This window comes from Rhipicephalus microplus, chromosome 3 (assembly GCF_043290135.1).
Source record: "Rhipicephalus microplus isolate Deutch F79 chromosome 3, USDA_Rmic, whole genome shotgun sequence".
Classification (NCBI taxonomy): Eukaryota; Metazoa; Arthropoda; class Arachnida; order Ixodida; family Ixodidae; genus Rhipicephalus; species Rhipicephalus microplus.
The window spans coordinates 132,142,536-132,167,428 of record NC_134702.1 but is presented as its reverse complement, the minus strand read 5'-3'; the positions used below and the strand labels follow the sequence as shown (position 1 = coordinate 132,167,428).

The 24,893-nt window shown below is 44.2% G+C and overlaps 1 protein-coding gene across 5 annotated transcripts in view; it reads left to right on the top strand.

The window, feature by feature from the left end:
- Nucleotides 1–24,893, top strand: part of LOC119185884 (uncharacterized) — a 188,195-nt gene that overhangs the window by 155,136 nt on the left and 8,166 nt on the right. For 2 of the 5 annotated variants that reach the window (XM_075890229.1, XM_075890228.1), the window contains one exon: nt 1,735–23,633. The exons of 2 other annotated variants lie outside the window; for them this stretch is intronic. In XM_075890229.1, the coding sequence (XP_075746344.1) occupies nt 1,735–2,003 (269 nt within the window). In that variant the 3' untranslated portion in view covers nt 2,004–23,633. Of the gene's footprint in view, nt 1–1,734; nt 24,868–24,893 lie in introns of those variants that run through there. One more of the 5 variants, XR_012894373.1, reaches the window with a different exon arrangement.

Below are 24,893 nucleotides of genomic sequence, written 5' to 3'. Positions count from 1 at the left end.
CAGTGAAACTGTTTTTGAAGAATATATGCACCATTTACGGCCTTCATACACAGCGTCAAAGCTGTAGTATGTTTGTGTTTGGTACAAAATAATACCTGGAGTTTGATGCCCCAAAACGACGATGATATGATCGTGAGGAATGCCGTAGTGAAGGGCTCCGGAAATTTGGACCACTTGATCTGTTTGTCAGCTGTTAGTGTTTTTTTTTTTAATAACGGCAAGCACATTGCTCACCTGTACTTGCTTCACTGATTTCAAAGCATCACCAAGCACCCCATGTTTTTATTGTTTGCTATTTATGGCACATGTTTTTTACTTCACAAAAGCGTTAAAAGGGTGAGATTAGGCCTTTGTCAGAGGGTGTTTTTTAATTGCTCCAAATACTGTTCAACCAACTTGTATACCATGCATAATTCTTTTGCTCATAATTTTGTATTTTATAAGGCAAGGTTATTTATCATTATTGTGCTTCAAAAGAAACAAGTAACGCAGCAAACTCTATAAGCTTTTACCATTCAAATGGCTTTTTTAAAGTGACACCTATATCCCCTGAACATTTTGGCAGGTGGCTGTGCATTGTATTTCATCTCTCTGTAATATTGTAGTCTTTACTACAATATTGTAGTCTTTTATAGTGAAGTGTTCATTTTTGAAAAATTTGTATATATTTTAATGGTTTATCTCGAACCTTTGTTTTCATTTAGTATACAACCGTTTCCAGTCTTTTAGTCACGTTTGATGCACATTTAGTCCACGTGCATGACCTCGGTGTTCAGTTGCTTGCTGCACACATGTTAATTTAGTATGTTTATTCTGACTCACTTGCCAAACGTTTGTCAATATGCACTTTGTGGCTTTTTTTAGTCATTGTCATAGTTCTTATAAAGAAGGGAAAGTTTGATTAGTTGAGTTAATAAAGAGTTGCACAATCATGTGATGTTTTCAGAGTTATTAAACGTGTTTTATACTGTTTATAGGAATAAAAATGCACAAATTTGTGCATAACAACTTCAATTTAGTGTTGCCCAGTGAGAACTCTCTAGAAGCATACATAAGCGCATTGGTTTCAATATGCCAAGCCTTCGGTTTCTGAACCAGGACATCTTAATTTGTCGGTGGGAAAAGTGCATACTAAACTGCAGTCAGCAAAGCGGTATTTGCTATCAAATGTCAGGGTAACAGCATTAGTGTAGGTGTGAAGGCACCAATAAAAGCACGGTAGGAGGACTCTAGGTTATTGCGACATGCAAGGAATCGGTGTGCGAATTTATGTCACCGGCTTTTATTTTGAATTCTTAAGCTCGATAGAACTCGTTTGCCTACAACAATTTTGATTTTTTTTGCATTCACTTAGTGATGTAACGTGTAAGTTGCGATTCAGAAGTTTGGAGACCATTAAAACATAGTAGCAGGGCTCTTTTATTAGGCTGCACGGAAATCAGTGCTGCCTAATACTCGTACTGTATCTCTTAAGAAATGCACAAGTACAAAGGCAAACTAGGATTTATTGAATAAATATTTCTTTAAGGCCTCCAATTCAAGGAACTTTTGAAGAATATCAATCAGCTTTTCTTCTCTTTTAGCTGCTTCCTTCTGAAGCTTCAACTGTTCATTTTGTAGCTCGAGTTCTCGTGCTTTGCACTCTTGCCACATTCCTCTGAACACCTTTTGCTCTTTAACCATTTCCATGATTGCGGAATCGGGGCCAGCTCGTGTTATTTTTTTTTGATGCAGCTGGCTGTGCCGCAGTTGCTCCAGCTTGCGCTGGTGACGATTCACTGCATTGCGGAAGGCTTTCCACGGCAGGTGCAGCTGTCTCCGCCGGTCCAGTTGCTGCAGTTTGCTCTAAATTAGCAGTACTTGTGGCAACAGTGGCACTTGAAGATTCTGGCACTTCTATCACCAGCTGCATCTCGGCCTCACTTCCAAGAAGCTCAAGCTCGCTCAATTCATTCCCGGTTTCCATACTGCGTACGATCTGCGAAAAGTTACCTAAATATTAACAGTAGTGTCACAAAGGCTGGACACATATTAGAGACACCATTCGTTGCAACTTGCACCAGTGCTCAGGGGAGTGTACATGCTGACGAAGCAGTAGACAAATACACATTTACACACATAAAGCAATGCAAACACTGCAATTTTATGTGTGTGATGGTGTCCGTTTGTGCAATGGCTTTTGAAATCGTCGTGGCTCACCAAGTAACCCATCGGCACATATAAGGTAGATACCAACCTGTGAAACGGAGAGGCTTTCGCAGTTGCTTTCAACAGGAAGTGTAGCGTCATTTACCGGCAGACTCCCAAGGAACTGGTGGATTCGCCAATAAAATGGCCACGTGACCGCACCAGAACCCGTAGTTCTGTTTTTTGAGAATAATCTGTAATAAACGAAAGTGCAAGCTTAGTAGTAGTGACAGAAGCAAGTCTAAACGATTCTCTGGGCTTGTGTATGACACCATCTTATGACACCAGGCTTTGAACAGTGGAATAGGTTGAATTGTTGTGCATACTGTGTGTGATAATCCAATTCGATAACAGTATCCAATGGCAAGACGACTGCACCAACTTACACAGAGTCCATTCTTGGTAGTCGCACTATAATGATAAAAAATCCTAGGTACACAAGGTATGTCTAGAGTTAATGTTTTCAGAAGTGGACCTGTATTCTGTAGGATTTTAATTCCTGAGGACAGGTCCGTTTGTTGAAGTGTTGGCTTCAGGAACATCCTGTCTTCCAAGGGTTTTTTTTCATTGCTTCAAAATTTTATCTCCGACTGAACTTGCCAATAAAGGCACCTGAGAGGCCATGAGGACGAGCTAATAACTCGTCTATAATGTTGCCCCGGAAAGGCAATACAATCAACGCGGATACAAATTTGTTTAAATTGACAACTAAATAGGCATAGCAAGTGTTTTTATGTGGGACACCTAGCCAAACCACACTTAAATGGTCGTAAGGGGCAGAGCTTTTTCGCACCGTTTTCCGCGAACATTTGGTTGGTTAGATGTGTGGCAGCTTGGGCTAGTTGGTATGGCATGACGATAGTTATAACGCGAGAACAAAACGACGACACAGAGACAGGGAGTGCCCTTGTCTCTGTGTTGTCGTTTTGTTCTCGCGCTATAACTATCGTCATTTGGTTGGTGGCAGCATTGACATGCACGGCGTAAGCTCCTCGGCAGTACACAGGCATGATATTCAAGTCAAAATGCTCACCTGTACTTTCTTCGCAGATTTTTGATTTTAGTATGTACTTGGGCTCGCGTCCTCACGATGCCGTACCTGGCCAGTGCTTCCGTAATGGCAGAGTAAATTTTGGCATTCCGCTTTTGACCACAAAGGCCTGAGAGGTGTTCTTCCCAGAGCGTAATCAAAGTCATTGTCTCCTCTTCTGTCCAGCTCGCGCGCTCATTGGGACACGTCATCTCTTCTTTTATTTCTTCTTTGTTTAAGCAGAGCGAAATGGCGCGTGCGGGTGTGCGGAAGATTGGAAAGCAAAGAATGAAAACTGATAAAAAAAAGCAGAGAAAGTTACAAAGAAAGTGAACTCGATGGCGATGGCGATGAAAATACCAGTGTTGCATGCTTGTTTGCCAAAGTTTCGCTAAAATTGACAAGCGTTTTATTATCAATACTTTATTTTCTTTGTATAACGTTCAAAGCATCTTCTTAAGACTTTAATGCAAATAAAAGACGGGAAATTTCATTTTTAGCTCAATATGATTTGTTTTATATACTTTCAGGTAAATCGCACTTCGCGAGCTGTGTCGTCGAGAGTAGGCATTTCTCAGTCAACTGAGTTCTGGCGAAGGCAGTTGGTGGCGAATTGCATTCGAATGGCATTCGGATGAATGCCATTTTGTTTGCCCGTGTGGCACCGCGCGAATGGCAATAAATCGGAAGGCATTCGGGGGTAAATGCCATTTTTTCTGCCCGTGTGGCACGGGTATATATATATAGTTCACTATCGGCCCACACAAAGAATATATCATCGACGAAGCGTCGGTAAAATATAGGTTTGAATGGAGAATTTTCGAGGAAAGGAATCTTCAAAGAGGCCATGAAAATATTTGCGTAGTTTGGGGCCATTTTGGTTCCCATGGCAGTCCCGTTTACTTGCAGATAATGTTTTTGGTCGAATTCAAAGTTATTATGTTTAAGTACAAGATTTAGGAGCACCTCTAAAGGGCTTTCGTCGAATTCACTCGTCGACTTACTTTTTCTATAGGCGGCGACTGTGGCGGCAATTCCTTCGGTGTGGGGAATGTTTGTGTACAGTGATGAGACATCCATGGTGACCAAATAGCACTCTAAAAGTACCACAAGTTTTGAGACTTCTCGAAGGGAGTGGCTGGTATCTTTGATGTATGATGGAAATGATTGTGGGATGTGCCTAATGAAAGAGTCAATGAAACTAGAGATTTTTTCAGTAGCAGTATTGTTGCTGGAAACTATGGGTCGGCCGGAATTGTTAATCTTGTGAATTTTGGGTAGTAACTATAAATGCCCGGGAGACGATTTGCCAGGTGACATCATTTTAAGCACAGGGTAGGTTATCTTACCACTTTTACGTAATGATATTAGTGAGGCCTTAATAGTACTTTCATACTCCTCTGTCAGATCACAAGGGAGTTGTTTATAGAAATTTTCATCTGCCAGTTGGCGAAGCCCTTCTTTAATGTAGTCAGTCCTGTCGAGTACAACCACAGCACCACCCTTATCAGCTGGTTTAGTAACGATGCTCTGGCTGTCACTTAAACTGCACAAAGCCTCCCGCTCCTAGCTCTTTGGACAGATTGTTGCGAATGGGTCGGTGCTTTTCATATTCCCTGATTATATCGCCTTGGACGGCTGAAATGCGCATGTCTAGATATTTGTCTCGTTGTTCAGATGGAGTCCAAGATTTATTTAAAAATTGATTTTGTTGCGTGCTGTTTCGATCATGAAAATATTCTTTTAGACGCATGGTTGTGGCAAAGTTGTCCAAATCTTGGTAAAATTTGAACTCATCAATTTGGCCAGAGGCGGGGCAGAAGGTTAGACCTTTTGATAGCAGCTTTCTTTGCGCAGGTGTCAAAGATTTGCTGGAAAGGTTAACCACATTGGTGACATCGATGCTCTTTTGTGGAGATTGACGAGAGGTAACAGTTTGATCTGTATACGTTGTGGGAGGATTGCTGGCGGAGTGTTTTAAAGTCGGCCACGCACCGTCTCGCCTCAATTTATTGTCCTTCTTGCCCTGAATAGTCAATTTTTTTTTTCCTTCGTATTTGGCCAGCTCTTCTGTTTCTGACTGCGTCAAGCTTGATTGTTTTAGTCGCGCCTTTTTTTCCTCTTTCAGTTCTGCGTCCCTACGTGTACTGTGTTGTATTACGACCCGTGTAAGCCTAATAGATGCATCTTTTAATATATTGCTCCACTGCCGCTGCTCATTTTTGTGGAAGTTATTCATTGCGGGTTGCAGTTGAACAGCGAGACCCTTTGGTGCGAATCCCGATAAAATATATGTTTTAAGGTTTGAAGCATGCATTTCAAACCTCATGCGCTTATCAACATTCTTTCTTAAGGCCATGAAATCACGAGACCAACATGTGCTGGAGTGGGCCGTAGCTTATGGGTTGTTGAGTCAGTACCTGCATGGGGGAGAAGCACTGTCACCGGAAGCCTCTGGGTGGCCCCGAGTCGTGTTGTAGGGGCTCTTGCTTCTTGATCCATGAGGAGCATCCCTCAACGCTCGTGGTGATGATCGTCGGCACGGGATCCCGCTTGCTTCGCGGATGCTGGGGTTCTCACTCCGGGAATGACAATGTTCTCTCTGTGGGCCCGGCAGACCTAATGGTGCACGGTCAAGCCAAGTTGACGGCGACCTCACCATATATATATATATATATATATATATATATATATATATATATATATATATATATATATATATATATATATATATATATATATTACATTCTAAGCAAGATTAACTATAAAAAAAGAGTAAGTATAAACATTACCACTTTCTCTTTCTTACAAAAGAACACAGGAAGGCCTGTAAAAAAGTTATGCCATAAACCTAAATATGGCAAGGACAAAAAAAGTGATAGCTTGGCTGAGTGATAAAATAATAAAGTTTTTGCTTGCCTTGGACGCAGTAAGCCTTGCATTTGCAAAGCGTAACCAATCGCCAATCACGTGGCTGATCTCAGCATCTGTTGCCTTGCATGTTGTATGTACAGCAGCTGGAAATTATATGCATAGCAACCAGGACCATCATTTTTTTTCACGAACAGTAATAAGTACACCAGGACATAAAAAACTTGCGTCCCCTTACCAAATACAAGACGAACAATGTTGAGCTCCGCTGCATGCCGTTTGCCTTTTCTTCCAGTATAGCTTTACAGTACCGCTACACTGTCATGAAGAAGCCTCTTCATTACTCTTTTTTGTGGTCGTGCTTATGTCACAACCTCCAATTTGGCCCAGTTCTTTCACCTTGAATGAAAAGATGTTGAAAAAGATTCACACAATACTCTTGTAGTCCTGGAATTTTGAAGCAACACATTATCTTATTGTTGAACCAGCTTGCAGCACCTGCAATGAACAGCAGCACTTACCAGTGCAGCAAAAATGACGCTGTTTTCGAGACTAGCTTCAAGTGTCCTCAATTCTTCCTCAGTTGTAGCAGGGTAGAGGGGAATTTTATTTAAATTCATGGCATTTTCAACTCTGGTGTCTTGATTTAGGCGATGCTCAATTCTTGTCAGAACTGCACTTTGTGTAGCTAGCTGCATTTTTAAATGCTCAACCTGCGTGAGCACTCTTGCAAGAACTGATAGAAAGAAAAAAATGTACCATATGATTGCAGTCATGTCGATTTTTGAACAAAAGAAGGGCACAGCATATTACCACAGAAAAAGAAAGAAAATAAAGTTTGACAAATCGGCTGCTGATGCTTGCACTTGAATAAGCGGGGAATGATACAATTGGCTGTTGATAAGACTAGAATAATGTAAATTAATACACAAAAGAAAAGAATGAGTGAAATTAACTGCTATACTAAGCAACAACTTTTCTTGGCACTGCACAGAAAGCTACGGAGGTGGAGTTTCTGCACATGTAGCACTATGCGAAGTAGTCCATTTTGGCGTGCGTCTCTTAACGCTATAAAAAGTGACGGGGGCGCACCATCGGTGGTTCATGTATAGACGCAAATGTCGCTTAGCGTTTGAGGTGCATGTAAAAAGGTGGGACGTACAGGGTTGGGGAAAAGTTCTTAGGCCACTATCTCATGTACTTCGATGGCAGCGTGGCCTGGGAACTGTTGATCCCTCCTGTATTTTTGTGTCAGCCACGGCACGGTTCCGCGTGACAATGGTATTACATGCATGCAGTAGTTTCACTTCATCGAGAGTAGCAGCTTTAAAGTGCAATGAAGTCATTTATGCTTACCTTCATACACTATCTTCACAAGCGTGAATGAAAACCGCGCCGGTCTCGTCGTCACGATCGTCTATGCTCGTCAAGAAAACAGAAAGACGCTTTCATGGTTGCCAACTTGAGCCAAAACCTGGAAAAATTAAGCGCTGCATCTGATTAAAACTGCTAGTGCTGCAACAAAAAACATTTTTCAAAACAAAACAGATTGTAATTCAATATAGGAAGTTTTTATTAACTAAATAAAATATGTTTTTAAACATCAGTAAAATTTCACTAGCGCTACCTTCTCAGTTGAGAAAAAACAGAGGTAAAAACGGGGCTGCACCCGTGAAGTGGCCAAAATTGTAAAAAACTAGGTTCTGTGGTTAAGTGGTTACAGTCAACGCCTTGTTACACTAAGTAGAGCCATAAAGCAAGCTGCGCTAGTGCTGTAATGACCCATTGGCGAAATTAGCGTCGTAAAAGATCGTAACGGTAACAAATTTTGATGTGGGGCATCATCTTGAAACGTATGGAGTGTGTGTGCATCATCTGCAAAACTGTAGGGTACGTTCGTGATTTGTTCGTGTTGCGACATGTATATACACTGGGCGCTGACATTCGGCGCACAGTTTGGCCTTCACAGACCTTGAGACTCTCAGTGCTCGCCTACTGTGCTTTTGATTTGATCATGGAAGGTGGTTGGTGCGTTAATCAGTGCCAACATGTCCCACCTAAGGGCATGTTGCCTGGAATGTGCTTACTGTGTTCAGCGTGTTACCAATCAGGTTCAGTTCGTGGTGCGGCCCAGCAAGGGTAGCTAGCCCAGCTGCACACTGAGTTTGCGCGCTGTCTTCACGCCTTGCATTCATGATTCACTGATGCGGCGAATACAAGAATGTGTCCGTGGACCATATTTTGTTGGTTGCGATGTCATGTCCCGCAGGTCGCGGGTTCAAATCCCGGCTGCAGCGGCTGTATTTCCGATGGAGGCGGAAATGTTGTAGGCCCGTGTACTCAGATTTGGGTGCACGTTAAAGAACCCCAGGTGGTCAAAATTTCCGGAGCCCTCCACTACGACGTCTCTCATAATCATATGGTGGTTTTGGGACGTTAAACCCCACAAATCTAATCTGCGATGTCATGTCTGTGCATGAATTGACTTTCGGCAGGACATTTTCTGACTAGTGTTCAGCTATTTTGACCGAGTGGTCGACTGCATGCAGTTGTACAGCCTACGAGGTGTGTTTCTGGCACTCTTGCGTTACGCCTCATATATGTAGCTTCCCTGTTGCTGTTCTGGCTAAGGAGTTACGTTAGCGTAATGCTTTTCTTGGGACGTTTCATTTTCGGCCAGTTTCATTTGGGCTGTGCTCCAGATGAAATGTAGAAACCAACCTCATCCTATTAACGCAGTGCCTACAATCCTGACCGAGTTTCCATATCTCCAATAATTTAACACAATTTCAAGGTGCACAGACAGAAACGGTGTAAAATATAGTATTGGCTCTTGTTGAAATATTGTTGCACAAGAGCATACTGCACACAGAGAATGTACAACATGACTGCTTATGTTAAATGTTCCTACTGCTCTGTTTTCTTTTATGCACTGAAATTCAAACAGCCAGACTACTTTCACTGTCATGTCCTTATGTCTGGCTTTGTATAGTTTTAATAATAATATTATCAGGGCGTTTACATGCCAAAACCACAATATGAATATGAGCGCACTGTAGCAGAGAGCTTTAGGAATTTCAACTATCTGGTGTTCTTAAACGACATTGCACCGTACAATTGTCGATCTGGTGTTCTTAAACGACATTGCACCGTACAATTGTCGGGAAGCTTAACTCGAACGCTCTGCAGCGTGTCTTCTACTGGCTTGACTGAGGCGAGCCGCGAAATACTGGGCACGGTTACCGAGATAATAGCTTGATAAGCTTGGATTGTATGTTGGCATGCATGCCTAACACCTCGGCGACAAAACTCAAAGCTGCGTGGCGCTGGTGTTAACCAAACTGCTTCAGGACATGTTGTGGAGCATTCGAGCTAACCTTACTGACGACTGTAGATGGGCCTCTGGCATTTTGCCTGTAGCTTTGGCTGCTGATTGTTAGACGGTGAATGAAAACAAGCCAGAATGAGGAGCATTCTTTACATGCTGACGCTATCATACTTGTTAGGAACAGTAATTCTTACTGAGATGAGAAATGTTTTAACATGTTAATTATAAAAGCCCTTTAAGTTATCTGAGATTATGGTGGATGCGGAAACTATACACAATATTTATATTGCTTCTAATGCAGTGACGTACAAGAATTGGCAAAACTTGTACTAGGCCGCTCGAGGCTCGAAACAGCAAATCTGGACGATTGTGAAGACTTATATGGTTGCTTCTAGGCTTTAGCTAGGTGATGCTAGGTTGTTTCTACGTTGATTCTTAGATCAAAAAAGCCCATAGACAGTCACAGGCACGACATGGTTATTCAAATTCCAGAGACAAAAACTCTCCCTGAAACTGAGCGTCCACACGTCTTATAGATCGATAGGCACGTCGTTAGCACAGGCCTTCTATTGCTTCGGGGTCTTCTCGCCGCTGCTGTTGCCTTTTTCATTTCCTAGTATTTTCTCATAGGGGCCCAGGGTCTTCGGTTCGCTGTTGCTTTAAAGCAATTTGTTGGGCTAACTGTTGCCTTCATCATTATTAGTGAACCAGGGGCGAGTAGTAAGATTTTTCCAATTTCTGTCACAAATACCCATTTATGATGATAAATGTTTTCTGGTAGGCTGCATAGAGTCACATACCTCTTACAATGATAGTTTTTTCCACCGACTCGCGATTTCCCAAACAGCTTCGCTGATAGAAGTCTAAAGGATCGCAAAAGCCCTGGTGAGGTCACGCTACGATGTAGTCTCCCAATTATCTTAAGTGTCTTGTCTTTTCAAAATTACCAGAATCTGAACGTCTTCTGTAGTAAGATAGTGAACAATACTTACAAATCTTCTGGCTATTTTCATTATAACTTGCATTTTTCCCCTCCATGAGTCAAATTTTTGAGCTTACAAAACATGAATTGGCCCAAAATTAATCATCTGCAGTTTGAACCCAGCCCGAATGAAGTCTATGGAGCTTGATCTAAACCGTGAAGTTATATTAATCTGTTCCAATTACCCTACTGTTACTCGTACTGTACCAGCTAGTGTTGCTTAGATAAGGACAAACCCAGGCGTACATAATGTATACCTGCAATGCACAATCACTAGAATGTACTTGTAGTACCGAATGCATACATTTCAATATAACTTCCAAACTGCTCATCGTACTTCAGCCCACACACATTATCACAAGGCTGTCGACCTACCTCTTGTTTGCACAGTGACCCACTGTCGTTCCTTTGCTAGACCACCCAGGACTGGAAGGTCTTTCTAAGAGAATCACCATCATTCAAACTTGGATAGCTTTAGCGAAGCCTTAGAATCTTTGTTTTATTTACAATAATTGTTTGGCTCACTCCCGCATGTAAAGCATTGGGACCTCAATAAAATATTGCATTACTTTTTTGCCAACCTTTTGTGAGTCACCAGTGTTCTTGGGAATCAGCAGGGGCATGCACATTTAAAGCATCATTTGCCCAAGCCACACCAGCACTCCCTCACTGCAATGCAACCGCCCCCCCCCCCCCTGCCAAGACTTAACTCATTCATGCTGACCTCCATAGTAGTTTGGTACATATGTACATATGTACTTTAAAGTACATATGTACATATGTTTCTCACACATCACTGTAATATATACCACAGTGATGTGTGAGAAACTTGAAATCTACTACAAATACTCGACCAAATGACAGCTGTGCATAAAATTTCAAGCAGTAAAACCAGTTCATAAGCGTGCATAGAATAGTTGCAATATCAATTGAAGAATAGCCACAGATTGACTGCACTACATGTTATTGTAACTATCATTATCTGGTGTAACTTAGCAAAAACCAATTTCATTTCTTAAATGAAGTTTAATGTTTTTCCTGTACATCATGAAGTATTTCCCTGCAGCTATAAGTTATTAAATTTCTTGGTTAATGGGCATTTTCGGCAAATAATGATTGTAAAATATTACATGAACATTACTGGAATGTTTACCTGTTATGTTAATTCTTTGTGCAATTTCAACAGTTTTCAATGTTCGAAATATAACATTCAATGTTCAATGTTTTGTTTGAGTGTTGCACTAATGTTCCACATTCAACGTTATTTTAACAGTGTATTTCTAATGTATATATATCGTTTTACATACAATAAAGAACGTTATATGTTTCATGTAAAACGTTTAGACAACGTTGTTGGAAAACATAAAACGTTTCTTCAACATTTGCAACAAAAATACAACATTACTTTAATGTTTTGTGCTACCTGGTAATGAACTTGGGTTTTAACGGTGGTCGCGATCACTGGTGCGCTTGCTATCTCGGGGAGTATCGGTGCAGTTTCTACGCGAAAGGATGGTGTGAAAAAAGCACTTCACCCTGGAGCGGCCGTATTTAATCACACCAGCGTTTTGTAGAAGTGCCGCGATATCAGATCCAAAAGAGTTGGCTGCCAGCCTTACTTCTTATAACATTAAAATTTTTTTGCTATCGCGTTTATTGCATTGCATTCAACGCGCCGTCGTGTTGCCAGAACTAACCGACTAATCGCGAAAGCTACCAGCCTGCGCACTCGTCGTGCGCCGAAAGACGGAAGCGCGTGACGATTCGACCTCCGAAGATCCCTCGTCATTGACGTTTCGGCGAGTTTCCATCAGCCTATAATCTGACAACCTGTTGGTGGTAACGACACAGTTTTTCGAAATCAAGGAAAGTCACAGTTTCACCACAAGGGTGAATAAATGACAATTTGGAATGTAACGTTGAGAACGGCAAGCAGATCGAAGCATGCAGCGCACTGCTCAAGCACAAATGATGCGCGAAAAAAACATACACAGGACGAGAGCGTTGCCGCTTGACACTAACTAGCTATATGAACAAAAACAAAAACTACGCACAAAACGTGATCACAGGTACAGATATAAGTGCGAACTAAAAAATACCCCAGTTGTTACTTCGCTGTGTAAAAGCGCACTCTTTTTTCAAACGGCGCCTGTCTATTGGGGAAACCCGCTCAAGTTTGCCCGCCGACGCCAGCGTTTGCCATTTTCCTGCTAGAAAAAGCACATAATACTAGCGTGTAGCGACCCTTTCGCTCCCTTTGGCTCCTACGCATTTGCGAAATGTGTGCTGCACGTAAAACACCCGTCGTTCCGCGATGTCACCCCAACAGACAGGAAGGAACTATTACTGCGTCGTCAACTGTCACAATAACCATGTGTGATGGTTATGGACGTTCATCACTATGCTTGTCGATAGCGGACGAGAAAAGATTAACATCAACAATTGATGCGAACAAAAGAAGCTTTATATTGCACACTAGAGAGGAAATGGCAGGTGAAAATAAAACTATATCCAACCCTACACGCCAAGCATCACGCTACTTGCACGAGAGTCAGACCTCTATTATGCGGGGAGCTCGCGGCTACGCTTACTCAGTTGCCAGCGCGTATAGCTCTCGGTTTGAAAGCAGAAACCGCTGCCTCACAGTTTGGGTCCCCGTCGTCCCGACATGATGCGGTCGTCGACGTGCGCGAGGGCAAAGGTGGCGCGGCTGGAACGGCTGACGGCACAGGGATGCGCTACCGTGTGCAGCGCCGTTTAGTCGGACGTCGCGGCCAACACAGCAGTCAGGGTCGCACTTCTGAGGTCCAGGGTCAGGCCACGGCTCACGAGGACCACGCCTGGTAGGCCTCGTCCACGAACCTGCTCACGGCCACTGCACCCAGGCAGGAGCCGTTCAGCAGGCCCCGTCCTTGGACCTTGTACAGGCCGACGGACTCGACCTCGAACAGACACACCGGAGCTCGACCTGGCCGACACGTACAGGTCCCACGTCCGGCTCGGGAACGCTGCCAGGAACTCGTCCTCTCGAGCGACGCACCGCTTCGCCTGCCTTCGTGGCTTCCACCCTCGAGCTCTCCTTCGCACGTTCCTTCTTCTTCTCCTCTTCTTTTTCATTTCTTGTTATCGCCTTCATGCCACCTGCCCTCCGCTCGTCTTCTTCAGTTTTGGTTTGATGTTCCTCGGCGCTTTTAAGTCCTTTTAGCCACAAATCGTACCTAAACACAGCACTTTTGTGTCCTTTCCTTACACCATTCAAACACGAAGGGGTCGACTCCACCACTGAAATTCTACCGATTGCCAAACAGACGGTACGAAGAAGCAGACGACAGGAATGGATTAAAGCAGTGTGCCGAAAAAAAGTGCATTGCTTTTTTGATAGTTTATACAAAGTAAGAGTGATTCAAGCAACAGACAAAATATTTAATCAATAAGTTTTCATACGTAGCTATCTCCGTGAAGTTCTTGTATGAAATGTTTCTCTGCACACAGATGGACACAATTGCTAGTTTTTTAATGGGGCACTTTGCCATTATAGATGTTTTCATAGAGTTCAATTTCTTATGCGGTACATTTTTTATTTTGTGAATGTAAGGCGTTACAAGATTACGGAAAACCCTTAAACGCATATTCTCATTTTCAGACTTCTTGTACATTTTACAATTGAAGATGATAAAAAAATTATTATCTGGTTCACTACAGAAATGTTCAATGCACAATAGCTGAATAAAAAAAACTCCAACGTATAAAGGTTGTTGTGAGCTAGGTGATCGAATCTCTGCCACAACCTTATTTTCTTAGGTGGAAGCGTCATTCGGTGATGGCAGCCAGATTAGCACAAAATTCCGTGGAGCAGGCTGTGCCGCAACGTATTGCTCAAGATGACCAAGCAATGCAAGATGAAGAGAACTCTGTTTTCCTCTATGTCTATGACACGCTTTCAAGTGATTTAGAGTCGCTAGAGACGCCAGCGATGCAACTACATATGCTGCTGCAGATGCAAAGCACCCGCTTGAGTGGGCACGACCATGACAACTACGAAAAAAGAAGAAATGCGTTAGCCAAATTCATTAGCATTAGCAAATACAGTGAACTAGTTGTTACTGAGTGAGCAGGTGCTGCTCTTACAACACGGTGCATTTTCGATAGTGACCAAGATAAAATGCCTTTATAGCAATGTGTTCTTCCCCAGCAGATTAGACACACAAAAAAGGTTTCTCTGAAAGCTGGGTGCTCATCATGATGGTACACACGCTGTTCGTGAACTCTAAGTACCTGCAATGAGAACCATGATAATGCAAGGAAACCCACACGAGATAGATGTCAATTTTTGTTGTAGCTCAGAAAGAAGCCCTAAATAGACCTTTTATTTTTGAAGTGCTGTATATATACCGCACGAAAACTTGGATGGGTGTTAGTAAATTAAGGTATCCCAACTAATAGCAGTCACAGCGCAAGAACCGCTTAACCTAAAGCACGAGAAGTGGCCTTACCCGTGCATCCAGTAACAAACTCAGCGCATAGTACACACAGCAAACCAAATAAAACAGGTATATAATTATGAACGTATAGAAAGTTGTACTCGCCTCTAACTCCACGTAAACAGCGCCATCATTCACTTGCGAAATGCACTTCACTCTGACGAGGACGGCGTCGTCTGCTACAACTTGCTTCGCATCGGCTACATGGCTGAGCAGACGCTGCCCTTTTACTAAATTGCCACAAAAAAAATCCTCTATTGCGGTGATCCTATTAAACGCGGCTAGAAGCGTATACATCATAACCGCACGTGACGCGAAACTCTCAAAAACACGTGCAGAACACGTGCAACGTGCAAGCAAAGCAACACGTTTTTAAGGCAGGTTGAAGGGGACAGTGGAGGGGACAACACCCGAGTAACCAGTTTTCACCCCACATTGACTGACAGCGCCCGGCAATGCAGCGCCATCCTCAGCGTGAATCTCCCCTATAAAGGAAAGTGAGCTTTATGTGCCTTGCAACTAAACCCAATTGTTCCGGCCAAGGTGGAAGGCGCGTGATTCTTCCCGCCGAAAGATAAGCGTAGCCCACAAGCATCAACCCCCCCCGCCCGCCAAAGTACACGTGGGTGACAAGCGCACGACAACGCATCGTGACAAGCTGGGCGCCCAGCGCGACGGCTATAACATAGCTATAGCTATAGCTATGCTTGACAGCAAACGGGAACTCATCTACAGCGACTCCAGATCGGCCATCAAAGCCTTCGAACGTAGAGTCATCTCCGATCAGGCGTTGCGTATTCTGCGCAGAGCGGACCCGAGTGCCCTCAAGCACCACACTGTCATCTCGTTCCCGCCCATCTCGGCCAGGTGTCGGGCGCCCTACCCAACCTCAACGAGATCGCCCATGGTGCAGGGTGCGCACTTACTGACCGCACCGCCGCAGGGCAACCTCATCTTGCTGAGTTCAAGACCAATCGGGATGCACCCATTTCATACAATGACATAACAAAGCACTTTTACCCCTAACGCTGCATTTTTCCACCCCCACATCCGAAACTTAACAGAGAGCACGCATTAACACTACGCCTATTATAGACACACATGTACTCAAACCTTGCCACGCTTCACATTTATTATCCTGATGCATATCCCAGCAACACATGCCCATCATGTGGACACACGACGACACTCTCACACGTGATTTGAGAGTGTAGAAAAGCTCCCGACTCTACCTCAAACAAGTGGGAGAGGTCCCTCAGGAGCTCATTTCTCGCCGACCAGCAATAGGCCGTTCAGCAGGCCCACGAAGCGGCTGCCAGGTACTCCCCGTCGGTCCCTACGTGGGAGACGCCCGCTACGCGTTACGCGCTATCTGCAGGGCTGAAATAAAGTTTTTTCATTCCATTCCTCAATCTGCATGTTACACTGCATATGTCGTCGAAAGACTTACGTTTGGAGAGAGTGAACGAAACGTTTATTTGATATTCTGCGCAAGAAAATTGGTGAATGGTATTCTGGAGGCGCTGCGTTAATTTCTCGAGCATGTAGCGGAGACCACAGAGTTTCCCAATATACACTAGAGGGAACCCAGGCGCTTGTGCCTATGGGAGTTGCAACGCAGGGTGCTTCAGCGAGCATGGGAATGATGGGTAGTACACACATTTGTCTAATTTTCGTGCTTCTGGCCTGCTTTTGGTTTCATGTGTGTTCGTGTAGCTTAGAGCTGTTATCTCACGAGAAAAAAATTAGTAAATGTTCAGCGTTTGCGCTTTACAACCTTATTCTTTTAGACTTACGATTTTGAATCGGGACACAAAGCTCAAAAGGGTTTGTTCTTTTCTTCAAAAAAAAATGGTAAACAGCAATTAACGAAGCCACAAGTACGATTTGCCACCCGCGAGTACGAAGACTAGGCAAATGTGTGTACTACCCATCGTTGCCATGGTTGCTGAACGATCGCAGCGCCAGAGTGCCGTCCACTTAATTTTAGGAAACTATATGACAGAGACTAACAAGCGCATCGAGGCGCGTTAGACACGAGTGCCATCTGGCAGTTTGAAAATGAAGAAAGGCGCTTGGGGAGAAAGTTGCGCGCTTGTCTCGGGGTGATGATAAGGTGTAGAATGCAAAGCGACAGGCAGGTGCCACCACCGTTTTTTTTAGCAAAGCATTGAAAACACCTTTTTGAGCATCGCGTTGCACTGTCAGCACAGCGTGATAAACACTACGGTCTTTAGAATTACTTGTGTGTACCTTTTCTAGTATAAAGGCACACATACAAAACCGTGTTGTTATGGTGCCTCAGATATGGGCAATAATAGCTTTTTAATTGACAATCGCACAAGAATGAACACTCAACCTTGAGCAATATTGGTGGGTGCTGCAGATAGAGTTGGCCGTTAAATGCCGTTTGAGGTATCGGTAAGGGCGGACAAACAGACTAGTGTACAAATAGACAGACCAAAAGTTTTTATTCGAAGGGAAACAGCAAAGCCAAATGTTGTCGGGAGCCACACCATGCGCCTGCAGTGAAACTATACGGGCGTGCACGGCGTCAAAAATGAAGAGTGAATGACACAGACACGGATGCCGTGGAAAACTATCCGGTTAATTTTACTATTTTTATTTTCGTTGAAAGCGTAACGTGGGGAGGCATACTTGCGCGTATTACCTGCGCTTGCAGCGTTGAGAGTGGCGGGTGGTGGTAACGCCGGTTCGTGGTGTGCAGGCCCGCCTAAACGCATTGCGCTCACTGGCGCGCAATAACTTGACAAGCATGGACTTGATGGCGAGTTGGTAATTCTTGACTGAGGTGCGCAAAAAGAATTGTAGCATAAAAAGAAGACACCTAGGCACAACACATTGTCTGTGCTGGCTCTAGGTGTCTTCTTTTCGTGCTTCAATTTTTTTTCGTGCTCCTCAGATGAAAAAAGAATGCTACTATCACAAAATATGTGAGTGACCAAAACGAAAAATTTAATCAACTGGCTCTACTACAGTTACTTTGTTCTTAAACAGCGTTATTGTCTACATTAACTGTAACTGCATGATATCTATGGGGTGCGGAGGCATATGTTGCATTTTTCACAGCAAGAAATGCGCCGAACCGTTCGTGTTCATCTGGATTTTCGGAGATTAATTCCCGTGTGCTCAGATTTGGGTGCACGTTAAAGAACCCCAGGTGGTCGAAATTTCCGGAGCCCTCTACTACGGCGTCTCTCATAATCAAATGGTGGTTTTGGGACGTTAAACCCCACATATCAATCATTCATTTGGAGATTAATTTAGACTGCCCTTTTATTTACTCGTCACATTTGTAGCACCTCGGTTTCTTTTTTGGTGGTGGTGGACACGTACTCTCATCTCTCCTTTGCTGTTTGTTTGGTGGCACTAGCCTGAATTCGAGAAACCTCTCTTTCATCAGCCACGTCTTCCAGAATGCACTCTGGCGTCAACGAATCAGGCGCAGTCTCCCTAGAAGGCAGGGGCTCCAAGTTCTCACTTGTTCTATAAGGTAATACATGGTATGTACTCTCAGCACAATTTTCAACATGCAATACCAGCTTTTAGCTGCGACTTCTGTAAACATTTTATTTCTCTTAATTCACTCCTTTGTCTAAGTAAACTTGTCCGCATGTGCTTTTGGCGTAAAAAGGTCGATTATAAACTTACGGCCTCCCTTTCATTGTCTTTCAGAAACATGAGCCTATTTAAAAAAATTCCATTTTGTTGACTCGTTCAATTCGTCATCGGCAGGCGCCCCGCTCCTTAGTGCACGTGCCCTGTCCTTGAGGACACGCTTGAATGTGTCTCGAAAATTTTTCCAGCTCGCCTTCACTTCAGCAACTGCGCATAAATAGAGGAAAGTTGTACAACATGCCAGCACACAAGGCAGATTGCAAAACACAACTCACCAGTGGATCCCATCACTGCTGAAACGTGCCGCCAAGCCGCATGAATGATGGCGTGGGACTTATAATTTTGGTCGTGAAGGTCCCATAAGGCACGTTCGCGTTCAATCACGTTAATGAGGCGCTCGTTATGGGTGTTGCACTCATCGCTGTTGGCCATCTTGTTGTGGTGATTATGAACACGTTGTGAGTGCGCCGAAAAGCACTTGGGAACAACCGGCAGTTCCTCATTGATGTATACACTTTTCAGGTTCTCCGCTATTGGCTGCTTGAGCTCAGCACTTCCGGGTGATCGATGACAATGTTTAAATCTGGGAAACCGAGCTACAGTGGCTAGAAGGAGATGTGTGATCAGGTAGCCGTCGCCTGCGTGCGCCAGCGGTAATTCACGGCCTAGGTGGCGCTTGCACTCGCTTTCACGTCGGCGTGCTGCTGGCGTAGCCATGGTAGCCCTGGGTCTTTATGAATTTTGCATTAGCATTATTAGTTTTTACTTGCGCTGGCACTTTTTACAGGTAACTAATGCATTTATAGTTGAGTCGTTGGGTAAAAGAAGTCGCTGATTGCCTAAACAATTTTGTTTTTCTCCTTTTTTTGGGCACCCATTGTAACACAAACCTCCATACTCCCGTTTCCTTTATGGCACGCACTGCGACTAAGATATATAGCGACACGGCAATATATGCCTTTTTACTACTTGACAAACTTGTTAATTTTGGCAGAAAGCTAAAAACACAAAAAAAGACAAGAGCATACATCTTCAGCAAACTCGGGCACCAACCCGCCCAAGAACAAGTTCTTGAGTTCCTTAGTGTTTCTTTGAAATTCCACTGTAACATGTTTGCTCCCTAAAGCGTTTTAAATGTGGATGAAAATTAACCAGCCTATCATCCATCTTGATGTGAGCCTTTATTTTCGCCACAATTAATATGGTAAAACAATGCCAACAATAAACATTTGCCAAATGTTTATTAGCTCAACTCGTGTTCGAAATAAGGAAGTATTAGACAAAAGCCATAAAAACTCAGACTGTCCTGTCTCTTCTGGTCATCTCTCACCTCGTTCGTCGAAGCTTCAAGTGCTTTCTCTTTTTTCTAGTTGATGTCCTCTCCTTGTTAGGTGACTTAGTGCAAAAACGAAGTCTTGTCATGATGAAGAACTTGACTAGGTTGCTGGTCAATTCCTTCTTGTGTGTCTCACAACCTACTTGCGGCACGTTTAGCAAGTGGTGCACCATTTCTGAGAGGCTGTCCTTGTGAAGCTTATTCCAACTAAACCATAGTGTGAAGGTGTCTTCTAAGGCTTCAATAAACGAAAACAGTTCTCTTGAAGGGTAGAGCAGCTCACCTCGATCACAGAAGGATGTAAAAGATGAAATACTCTTGTCTGCTTGCTCCTCTGATGTCAGCAGTAACTTGAAGCAATCTTGGCACTTTGTTGTCAGGACCTCGCGCTTAGCCACATATCCAGCCAAGTAGTAGACCAACCTTGCATCACTAGTCTGCTGCGGATAGATGTGGCCCATCACTTCTGAAGATGCTTCAAGTACACTTGTTGCATCTTCCAATTTGCCGGCATCTGTTAAATTGTCCACATTACTCGTTACCTCACTTGGTCCGACCAATGATATCAGTGTGCCACCTGCTGTGTTTCCAGAGTCGGGAGGTTTCACCAAGTTATAGAAAGCGAGGCAGCTTACAGTTGTTAGGAACTGTGCTGAGGTCGGGTGGCACCCTGAGAACTGCCTTATTACCCCAAAAAGCTCCTCCAGCGGATCTTGGCTGAGACGAGATGTCGTGAGGTACTTAAAGCCTACCTGCTTGGCAAGGTACTCCAGTAGCTCCAGCGTAGCCTTCAAGCTTACACGGAGCCCTTCTGCTGTACCAGGTGAAAAAAAAACCTCCCTTAGATGGTTCTGTACATGCTTCCTAGTTGTCTATGTACTCTAAGTGTTATTCAACAGCTGTGCTTCCTTTGAACGGGGTTTCAGGGCACCTGATGGCACTCTTGATGTCATCATGTCGATTGATTTGTGCATGGCATCAACAAACTTCTCTGTTTGGTCACATTGAGAACACTGCTTTACAATCTGATGTTTGTAGAAAAAAAGGCCCGGGAGAACTTCTAAGTTGAATAGATTAAAAGCAAGGTTAATCTTCATTTTTTCAAAATTGTTTGAGTGTACATACACATCTGTGATTTTTTACATCGCCTTGAGCGTAGTTGCACATTTTTCTAGTTCATGGATTATTTTAATTGGTGTCACATTCCCATGACCACACGGTGTCTTATATCCTTTCTTTATTAAGCCATTCCGGATGCACTTCACTGCGTGCCTGAGGTTTGAGAAAAAAAAATAGACGCCTGTTATCTTCAGCTGGGTGAGCCGCAAACGGCTTAATTGCAGTTGCAGACCCAGAAATGCCGAACTGCCGCCACATCGCATGATGCCATGACGCTCCATCACGAGTTACGTAGTCCACCCTGAGGCCATCATTTTCGGCAAGAAGAGTGGCTTCTAGAATGATTTTAGAAGGCAGTGGTGCCTTCATTTCCCCGGGATGCAAATACACTAAGAATTTGGTGCCACGACCCTGAAAGTAACTGGAAAAAGATCACCAAACCGTGGTCGCATGCAACTGTTTTTTGGGGCTCGGGAGTGAAAGGACCCAGGTTGACGAAGCCGTCAATTTTACCCGAACCACCTTTCACAGCAAAATTTTCAGCCAACTTCATCTCATCGATGATCAGTCCACCATGACACTCAAGTTCAGTCATATTTTCTGTTTTTTGGCAATTCCTGAAAGCACATTGCGATTAAAACCAAATGTGTTCTTGTACTGCTTCATGTACTTTTTGAGGCAGCTGCGACTTGGTAGCGCCAAGATTTTTTCTCTACGTATATGCTCATAGAGCCGTGGGCTCTTTATGCACATAATGATGCATTCAAGGAGCCATTCAGGGTTATACTGCATCCCCTTTAGAGATTTTCATGTCGCAGCCTCAAAACACTGAATAATGGCAGCCTTCTGCTTAGGTGGAAAGTGACCATTTTTAAGAGGGTGGCTTCTTCAATTGCTTCATTTTCTTCCTTCATTTGGGAGATCACTTGCTCTAGCGACTTCACCTTGGTTCTAAGGCGTCGCACTGTCTGAGTATTCACTCTCAGCTTTGATGAGGTATTTCTTCTAGTCTTCTTCGTTTGCTTCGCTCGGCACCTTTGGTTAATTAGGAGTCTCCTCAGATACTTGCACAACACGCACCATTTCTCACTCTGGCTTGATACACCTTTACACCTAATGTGGTACAGAGTATCATCCCATTGCTTTGAATTTGCATTGGAGCATCCTAGCGAAAACTCCGCACTCAGTCCTGCTCCAGTGCAAGCACACAGGCTGTCGACCTCTTGCAAAATATATGCTGGATCTCTTGACACATCAAGCACGACCTCGACACCCCGCACAAACACTTCATGTTTCATCACACTTTCGATGCATCTAAACACCACCATATTCAGCGCATGAAGCAGGCTCATGTATTTTCTAGGTAAACACACGCTGTTGGCCACGTGAAGGGGATTTTCGCTGAACACGTGCTTTGCCCACTGGTTCGTCGGAAGTGGCACATTCAGGACTTCTAGAACATGTACCGCTGGAGCATCAATAATAGCACACACTTCTTCAGATTCAACAACTTAAGAAATGAGCTATACGTTCCGTCTATGCGACGTCCTCTTTTGGGCAAAGAGGGCTGTGATGCTGGCTTCTCTCGTGTGCTTCTTTTCTTCGGAACTGGTTTCGAGATGTATTTGCGCAAATTGGGAAATATAGTCGGTACAGCGTTAGCAGGAGAACCGGCCTGGACCGACCAATGCGCACCAAAGCCTTGTATTACATGCTCAAAATGCCGCAACACAAACTGCGGATTAAAATGCAACTCGCATACTGCTGCGTTTCCTTCCAGCGACTTGTCAGCTCTGGGTATGTTCCGCTGTTACTTCAGAAACAGCTCCTCTTCTTTATGCACGCCGAACAGTGAAAGTTTTTGCTTGCAGGATTTGCAACCAGTCTCGCAGCCTGGAACAAAACAGTGGCTTTGTCGCTGGCACATTTTACAAGCCTGGCCAGCGAATTGCCCCACATCCAAGTGCCAAATCCTCTAGGATGCTTCCAAAGTGCTGCGAAGGCAGCTAACCGTGTTGACAAAGTTTCACTCGTATTAAGCACTTTACCGGCACGTCGAAGCTCAACTGATCACTCCTGACCGGAAAAATGCACGCAAGCTTTGTGTGTATGCAACAGCGAGTGCCACCTAGCGGATCCGTAATTATAGTGTACTATAATTCTAGTACACTATAGCATAACTAAGCGGCGTCAGCCCTTCTCATAGACGCCGCTTGGCGGTAATCACACTTCTCCTTCTAGCCACTGTAACTGAGCGATCGCACGAAAACGAGCAAGTGACACGTCATGCGAACGCCCTGTTTCATCGCTCATAGCATCGCTCGTTGCTGTCGCGCGCATTTTTCGCGCTTATGAGGTTTGGCCTTAACGCTCCGCTGGCGCGTGGTGCGATTAAAAGAAGGGACAGTTTCGCACGCCTGGGTCTGTTCATGACAAAGTACCCCCTATTAGCCCTGAGAAGTTGGAGTGGCGCGGCCTAGCGGATTACGTCACGGCGTGGATTCTTCGAAGCGAGCTGCAGTGCGCCTACATAATGATGCGCTCACTTTGTGCGCTGTTCCAATGTTTGTGTTCGCTTTTTGCCTGTCTCAAGCTGCAGATCAATTAAGAAAACAGATTTAGTAATGTTTCAGGCAAAGCAATAAAAAGTTGAGCCCGTAGCTGTTGTGTTTTTCTCGTGTACTTGTCCACTCAACACGTCTAATTTCATGGTTCTTTTGCAATAATTGGGAGCTTTGATTAACCTAAATTATTGAAATTAAGGCAGTTGAGATTAGGAGCGGGAGTTCCTATTGCTGTCACATTCTCTCGTGCAGAATCGTAGCAAAAGTGCGCTCGCGCTCCGAACTACCAGTTTATATAGCCACATCATATGTAAAATTTGCTTGCAGTTTATTACTTGTTGATAGACATGACGTGTGAGACCACTCGTCGCCTCATCGAGGCAAAGGTTGATCAGTTATTACATGGGTACAGAAGGCAATAGGTTGAAGTTTTTTTTGGGGTTGGGGGAGGGTACCTACTTGAACTGGTAATTTTTGTCTCTGCATGGGGAAAAATTTTGAGGGGTAGGGGACAGGCCCGGAGGTGCATATTGAGATTCTAGTAGGTGCAGAGCTAGCAAGCGCGCCTGCACGCAGATTGGCTGATTCAGCACAAGACGCTCTGTGGTGCAATTATATACAAATTCCAAATTCGGACGGAGGCGTTCTGTCGGTGACGTCAAAAAGTGGGCGGTCCGCAGTGGTCGCGAGGACGAGGGAAAGAAAACAGCCAATGAGGGATAAGAAGGCCTGCGTCATCATTTTGACGTCGACTTGGGGACCGTATAGCAAAGTAAAAAGTGTAACATGTTCAGAAGTGTTTGACTATTATTGCGCACTACTAAAATGTGTTGGCACTAGTTTTCAAATGTTTAATAAGGAATACAACACAATCCAAACGTATTTTTTTTGTTATTGTTCTAAACAACGTCAAATTTAGCGGGACGGTTAGTGATGGCGCTAGGTACAACTTTGTTTCAAGCAGTTACTGTTTTCAAATCTTCTCTACTAAACGGCGCAACTTTTGAAGTCGTTGGCTCGGTCGAGCGCAGTCATGGCGGTGGGCAAAAACACCGCTAGCCACAAGCAGCAGTGGCTCATCCGCGCTTCCGAGGGTCAGCGTGCGCTGGTGCTCGTCTTCATGACCGAACATCCACAGCTCGCGGCGAAAGCCATTGAGCTGCAGCGTGGCGTCACGGTCGCGGACCGGTGGCAGCTGTGGCAAGAGCTCAGCAACGCGCTGAACCTTGAAGGCCCTGCGCAGAAAAACGTGGGATGAGTGGCAGGCTTGTTGGCGCATGCAGGTGCACGAGGCCCGCCGTAACGCCGCCACCATCAAGGAGGCACAAACGTGAGTGACCGTCTAATATGCGTTTG